We start from the raw sequence: 7,500 nt of genomic DNA, 5'->3' as shown, positions 1-7,500 counted from the left end.
CACACCGACGCAGGAAAAGGCCTGATTCCCCTTCCTGTTCACTGCCAAGGAATGTCCTCTGTGGGATGGGACGCGTCCCCGCCGCCCAGCCCACCGCTCCTCGGGGGCCAAACTGGCATTTGTGGGAACACTGGGCCCCTTGTTTCAGTGACCCCCAGCCAGCGGCTCCTCATTCTGTGGGCCTGTCACAACACGGACAGGTTCATTTGCATGTTTGATAGTGAGAAATATCACAGCTGACAGCCGCCGCGCCGGGCGCCATTTTACCCAGAGCCGCAGAACACGACACCTGAAGTTACGATGTTTGTAAGAATCAATAATAAGTCATTAATGCTTTATCAGCTTCAGCTGCAGTTTAACATCCAGAACAGAGAGAACAGCAGAAATGTTCACTTCTTCATCGTCTTCGTCCTGTTAGACTTCACCTGAGCTGAAGGTGTGTGAGGAGGCGCTGCTCTCACCTGTACGCCCTGAGAAACAAACATTCCTGGACCTGCAGGCAGCTCCTCCAAAATGATGTTCAGGTCCAGCTCAGCTCAGCTCAGCTCAGCTCAGCTCAGCTCAGCTCAGCATCTTTTACTTTATATTTGCAGTTGAAGCTAAATGAACTATTCGTCAGTGATTTGTCCTGAGGGTCCCGCTCAGGATGGACCCCCCCTGAGGGTTTCAGGATCAATCTGAGGGGTCCAGAATAAGGATAAGAAAGCAGGAACAATGTGATTAAGCCACACAAAGTTATGATTTTATCTCACAGAAAGAGTCAAATGAAACAGTGAGAAGGAAAGTTTAGCTTCATTAGCCTGAAGCTACAACCTGAGCATGAAGCACCTTTTTCAGTTAAGTTAATTTAAGTTAAGCTACAGCCCTGCTCACAACCAATTATAATCAATACGAAGAGCTGATGGAGACCATGCATGAAAATCCACTTTACACTGCAACGCTGTCCTAAAACTAAACCTTTAAAACGTGTGAATCAGGACAGTGACTGAGCTTCAGCACTGGTGAGGGTCCTGCTCAGGTCCTGGAGGTCCTGCTCAGGTCCTGCAGGTCCTGCTCAGGTCCTGGAGGTCCTGCTCAGGTCCTGGAGGTCCTGCTCAGGTCCTGCAGGTCCTGCTCAGGTCCTGGAGGTCCTGCTCAGGTCCTGCAGGTCCTGCTCAGGTCCTGGAGGTCCTGCTAAGGTCCTGGGGGTCTGGCCGGGTGCAGCTCGTCGGTGTGACTCAGAGCTGCAGTGTTCTGCTTTAGCCCACCGCTCAAATCCCCCCTGACAGCCGTAGCGTGCGGAGAGGAAAAAGACATATTTCTGCCCGGGGAGGAGGGAGAGGAGATGGTGGTTGGAGGTTGGGGGGGTGGCAGGGGGCAAAGGCAAAACAGAGAGGTGGAGGGCTGGGGGGGTGCAGGCTGTGTAACCGATCGCTGGAAGTGATTTGGCTAAAAACAACACGTCATTATGGGCGCTCGCAGGGGCAAAGCAAACAGCTCGTATTTTAGAGGCGGCCTGCTCGGAGACGTGTGAGCCGCGGCGTCATCCATCAGAGCCCAGTTTATCCATCAGCCGCTCCGTCCACCAGGCGGCCGGCCCGTCCCCGCGACCCAGACTCCAGCAGCTGGTCAGAAGACAGAGCGTGAAATCAGCCCCCACCGCTCACATCCCCATACTAACTGATTTATACGCTGTGGATGCAGGCCTTTTATCATCCCCCTCAACAGGCCCCCGCTGCCAGGCCCGGGCCAGCCAGGTCCTCCAGGTTTGGCCGTCAGCCCCCGCCCTCGACACAACGTTGTGTTTTGACATCTCTCCGGGTTTTATGGCTTGGCCACGCCGCTGTTTACCCCTGCAGCCATGAGCGCTGCGTAACCCCCCCACTCTGGATGTCCAACACCTGCGTCAGGCAGATGAATATTACATTAAGCTTTTATGAGCTTTTTCTGCTCTGCTGCTGGGACCCAGCGGGCGTCTGGCTCTGGGCTGGGGGGGTTTCCAGAGAGATGTCTGGTGTCAGAGCGCCCCCTGCTGGTGTCCTGTTGTACAGTTGATGTCCCTGAATTGTGAGCCTGAACTTTCTGTCTTTGGAAAATCACATTATGTGGCCAAAGGTGTGTGGACAGCGTGTTCCTCCTGTCTGGTTCCACCGCTGTGATCAGTAACCGGATCAGCCTCCATCGTCCAGCACACCATCAACCTGCTGCACAGATTTCATCTCCAGCATGAGGTGTTCATGAACTCTGCTTCTCATTTCCACTGAAGCAGCTCAGATATCTGAGGCTTTATTTCAGAGCACGTCCTCGACCTGTGTGACGGCCTCTGACCTCACCGGCACATCCCTCAGTGCACCTGACAGCGCTTTCATCACCACATCAAACAGTGTTTGACGTATCGAGGCTTTTCTGAAAAGATCGTCCTGCAGAGCCAATCAGAGCGACTGATCTGAATCAGCGACTGTTCGCCTTCTGTGCCGCACACACCCTCCTGTTCCTCATGTGTGTCACACGTGTGTGCGTGCCCTGTTCATTTCTCCCGTCTCTCCCTCCCTCAGTGTGTCGGAGCAGTTCGTCTCGGCCGATCGGCCCGTCAGCGCCTACGGCTTCCGCCCTGACGAGCAGCTCTTCTACAGCTACAGCACCGCCTCCCGGTAAAGCTCCGACACGCCGCCTCACACAAACACCGCACCAACGCCGGCGTCCACGCTGTGGACGAGCAGGGTCAACGTGTCCTTCCTTCACGCTCGTCTCGCTGCATCAGTCTGCTCAGTGGGACGCTCAGAGCTCTTTAGCCCAACGTGTTTTTCTTGATGTTAAAGAAACAGAAGTGAGTAAAGTTTTGTTTGAATATGCCGACGCCCATTCAGGGGAAACTCCTGAAACAAGGGACTAAAAGGACCAACAGGAAGAGTGTCTCTCATTAATATAAACATGTGGCCCTTTAAACTGGACCCGCCCACACGTCGTCGTTGTAGTTTTTTTCATTTGTTCAGTTCAGCTGAATGTTGCCTTTGCTTCAGAGGACTCTGTCAGTCATTTCCTGTTTGATGGTGAACTGGCAGCTGTTGGTGTGAACACCGAGCTGCTCTCATTTCTCTGAATGTGACGAGTCTGCATTTTTAATATCATGGTTGAGTCTCGTGTTCAGACTCAAACCAACATGTCGGTCCGTCCCTCAGTCCCGTCTGACTTCCTGTCTGTGGCTCGTTGGTTCCTACAGAGGAAGAAGATCTACCAGCTGTGAGACGCTGAACTGTGAGCGGTTAGCAGTTAGCATTGACCGCTGGTTTGAGTCTGAACGTGAGATTTAATCACAAGAGGAAAAAATGTCACAGATTTACCGTTAAACAGAGATCATATTGGTAGAGTTCGCAGGCGTCTGTAAACCAGCCGGCTCACGGCCTGAAGGAGATGTCAGAATGAGGAAAGAAGACACTTTCTGTCTCACCTTTTAATCAGTGATCGTCTGTCGGATTGTCTTTTGTCCAACACGTTGGGAACCACTGAGGCGTGCGTCCTGCAGCCTGTTGTTGCATTAGACGAGTCTGCATTGGAATATTTTCCACTTTATGTTACTGGCCAGTATTTGCTGTGTTTAACTGTGTTTGATTTGGTCCATATTTAAAGGGAAACTGTGTCCGTGTTCAGTTGGTGCAGTCCAGTTTAACGATGCCAGTTAATGGATTTTATAAGCTGCAGAGTCTTTTATGTGTCTGCAGAGAAGCTACAAGTCAGTGATAAATGAATAATTAATAAGCTTTTCTGTCAGTGAAGTTCCTCTGAAAGACAAACGCCTCACAGCTCGAGAGCTTTGTCTCCGTTTTCTCTGAAATAAATCGCTTCTTTCCAGGAAACGTCCCGAACACGCTGAAATGAAGCGCGAGCATCGTTTTCTTGTTTTCTGCTCGCTCGCTGTCTCTCACTGGGGCGCTGGATTAAGATGTCATTTATCTTTATGTCTGTGAATGTAATTTAAGAGGAAATATTAAAGGCCTTTATTGTCTCATCCTGAGAAATGTCTTTTAAATATGAACCGATGCTCAGAAGAATCTACTGCTTTTCTTTCTCGTCCTCGTCCTCGTCCTCGTCCTCGTCCTCGTCCTCGTCCTCGTCCTCGTCCTCGTCCTCGTCCTCGATGTGCCTGCAGTGCCGCTCGCTGCTGGAACATGAGACACATTTTCTGTGCTGCAATATATCAAATAAATGGAAGAATATTACTGTAGTCCAACTGTATTTAGTGTCTAATCCGTCCCAGATGTTGGAGCACTCGCAGGGTTTTGATATTTCTCAGTCGCTGTGTCTGTTACTGCTTAAAAAAATGTTGTGGACCATAAATAAATAATCAAAGCATCATGCAATATTTGTTTTATTGGCAAATAAAACCATTTATTGTTTGTGTTGTTTTCCCAGCATTGAAAGCAGAGAGAGGAGCGCTCGCACAGAAATACTCTGTTTATGGACTCTGGCTTTATTTTTATTCATATTTCCACACCACGTCTCCATTAACAGCGCTCGTCTGGGGGACACTTTGTCCCTCCCTCTGCTAACCGTGTCCTTGAGACGCTCTGCTCAGGTGAAAGACGCTCGGCAGAGACGATGCTCCAGCACAGCTGCTCGGACTCGGACCAGTCTCTACGGCGACCGCCTCCACGCCACAGTGACGTCACGGCGAGGTTTAAGGCACGTGGAGGTACTGCAAAGGCACTTTGATGAGCTGCTTCTTCACTTTCCTTTTTGGTTAAATCCTTCAGTCGGTCCACAAACAGTCACAGTAAGGAGACGTAAGGGCCTAAACTACAGCTGCTGTACTGATTATTAGAGGTACTGATCCGGCTGATCATGTCTGTGGTCCAGTATATTCACATATCTCTGACAGTCATTTCTGAATTCACCTGTGAAACGACCAGAGTCCGACATCAGCCTCATGTCTGTGTGAGTCAGACTGTGGTTAGCCTAGCTTAGCATAAGGAAACAGCTAGCCTGAGCGTCGCCTGTAAGTTCACTGGTTATCGTGTCTCGTCTCGTTTTGTCCTGAAACTGTTTCTGTATGAACAACGTGTACAGTTAGACGAGGAAAGTACATTTACTGACGTAGACTTTTGGGGTTGAAGTATTTCTGTCTTTTGGTTCATGACCTCTGCATTTCATTCAGCGGGAAGATTTCAAAGAATATTTAGCGACTACAGGGAAACAGTTGTTCCTCCCAGATTTGGTTTTTACACGTCAAACGTACGATTAGTTTCTAAAATATGATGCTTTGTAGTCTTCATGCTAAGCTAGGCTAACACGTCCTGACTCCATGTCCATGTTCACATCTCAAAGAAAGAAAGCAAACAAATGAATTTTCCAGAATATTCAGATCGACCACAGCATCACTTCCAGAAAGTTCTTCACAATCAGAAGTTTTAAGGTTGAATTTCTAAAATTATTTGGTACTAAAATAACTGTTGTGTTTTATAAAAGTCACTGAGGAATCAGACCTGTTGGTTTTATGCGCTGCTGATATATTGAAGTGTAAATGATTTGAGAAATAATTTACCATCAGTTCATGCATATGTGTTAAAAGACGTCGGTGGAAGCTTTGGTGACTGTTTCTCTGAGGAACACGTTGTTTAATGTCGGGACAGTTTGAGGCGCCGTTGGGGGGGTGGGGGGGGTGGACCAATGGAAGCGGTTCCTTCAGCAGAGCGTCCTGAATGAACGGGTGCAGCTGCGTTCGCTCACGACGCTTCATTCCTCTGCTGGAACTCCACTGGGGTAACGCTGCACCAGCTCCTCCACCTCGATCACCTCCACCACCAGGTCCCGGATCTCCTTGATGGAGTCCAGGGGCTGGGCTTCGGGGCTGGAGGGGGTTCCCTCAGAGGACTGAGAGGTGGGAGCTTCCAGCGGCTCCGCGCTCACGCTCGCGCCCGCCTCGACATCCTCGCTCGCAGCTTCGGTCTGGACCTGAGGAGCCGGCTCGCCGCTCATGGTTTTGTCCTCAGCTGGAGATTTACTGAGGTTGGCCTCGTCCTCCAACACGTCAGAGGGCGTTGAGACGTCGTCCTCGCTGCTCTGCGCTGCTTTGACCTCCACCTCTGACGGAGGTGACTCACTTCCTACTGACACATCCAGAGAAAGTGGTTCTGCTGCCTCCTGCTTCAGGTCCAGGCTGACGTCTGCAGGTGTGAGTACAGGTGTTTGGCCACTAGAGGGAGCCTCTGACTTGATGTCTGAGCTGTCACGGTGCGTCTCGTCTTCAGTGCTGGCCGCAGTGAGGGACTCGGTACCTTCTGCTGAAGTGTTCATGGGTTCGTTCGTGGAATCAGCTCTCGGTACAGAGACGTCTGGCTGTGCTGCTGCTGCTTCCACGTCAGTCGTTAGACTTTCTGTGGGGATTTCTGCCTCTTCTGGAGCGTCTGTGTTCTGCATCTGAGGCTCAGCAGACGTCTCAGCTTCTCCTGCTTTGACAGGAATCACTTCCTGTTGGACCACAGTCTCTGAAGCTGCCTCTGCGTTCGCTTGCTGGGTCTCATGTTGGTCGGTTGGCGTCTGAGGAGCGACGGGGGTGTCGGCTTCTGCCTTCACAGCTTGGATGATGTCTTCAGCTTCAGGTGCCTCCTCCTCCTCCTCCTGACTGACAGCGACGCTCTGAGTGGCGTCTTTTTGTTCAACCCTCTCCAGAGGCGTCTCCATGACTGTCACGCCCGGCGAGGCTTCGCTCTGCGGCACGCCGTTCTCTTTCTCCTGCTGCTCCTCCTTCTGGGGCGTGGACTGACCGATGACCACGAGGGGTGACAGCGGCGGCTGCTCGAGGGAGGATTTAGTCGGAGAGGCGAGCACCATGGCGGGGCTGCTGGGAGTGGAGGCGGACGGGGAGGAGAGGCTGGAGCGGCTGGACTGACTCAGCAGGTCTCCGCTGTCTGTGAACAGGTTGTACTTCTTCAGGCTCGCCGCCTCCTTCACCACTGCAGGACGAGGAGAGAACAGGACGGGTTAGAGGTCAGAGTCTGTGAGGGACAAAGTGTCTCAGCGCAGCTCCTGAGCGCCGTCATACCTTTGTTGACCTCCTTGTCCAGAGTCTGCAGGAGGATGCTCTCATAAACGTTCTCAACATGGAGGAAGTCTGAGTGGTCGGCGTCAATGAACTGTTCAAGACCCTGAAGCTCCTGTTCAGACACACAGACAGACAGTCAGAGAGACACACAGACAGACAGAGAGAGACACGGACAGACAGAGAGACAGACACAGAGACACACAGACAGACAGAAAGAGTAACAGACAGACAGACAGACAGACAGAGACACGGACAGGCAGGCAGGCAGAGAGACACACAGACAGACAGAGAGACACACAGACAGACAGAGAGAGACACGGACAGACAGGCAGGCAGAGAGACAGACAGAGAGACACAGAGAGAGAGAGACATACAGACAGACAGAGAGAGACATACAGACAGACACACACACAGACAGAGAGAGAGAGTCACGGACAGACAGAGAGACAGACACAGAGACACACAGACAGACAGAAAGAGTA

At 51.4% G+C, this 7,500-nt stretch overlaps 2 protein-coding genes across 2 annotated transcripts in view; one reads left to right on the top strand and one right to left on the bottom strand.

Annotated features, from left to right (window-relative positions):
- Positions 1 to 4,335, top strand: part of kifap3a (kinesin-associated protein 3a) — a 29,068-nt gene extending 24,733 nt beyond the window's left edge. The window contains exon 20 of the mRNA XM_070960154.1: positions 2,535 to 4,335. Coding sequence (XP_070816255.1) covers positions 2,535 to 2,634 — 100 coding nt within the window. The 3' untranslated portion in view covers positions 2,635 to 4,335. The remainder of the gene's footprint in view (positions 1 to 2,534) is intronic.
- niban1a (niban apoptosis regulator 1a) overlaps positions 4,099 to 7,500 on the bottom strand; it is a 23,984-nt gene continuing 20,582 nt past the window's right edge. The window contains exons 13-14 of the mRNA XM_070960152.1: positions 7,019 to 7,130; positions 4,099 to 6,929 (exon numbers count right to left, since the gene is read on the bottom strand). Coding sequence (XP_070816253.1) covers positions 5,710 to 6,929; positions 7,019 to 7,130 — 1,332 coding nt within the window. The 3' untranslated portion in view covers positions 4,099 to 5,709. The remainder of the gene's footprint in view (positions 6,930 to 7,018; positions 7,131 to 7,500) is intronic.

Source organism: Chaetodon trifascialis, chromosome 4 (genome assembly GCF_039877785.1).
Source record: "Chaetodon trifascialis isolate fChaTrf1 chromosome 4, fChaTrf1.hap1, whole genome shotgun sequence".
NCBI lineage: Eukaryota > Metazoa > Chordata > Actinopteri > Chaetodontiformes > Chaetodontidae > Chaetodon > Chaetodon trifascialis.
This window is presented reverse-complemented; position numbering and strand designations above follow the sequence as displayed.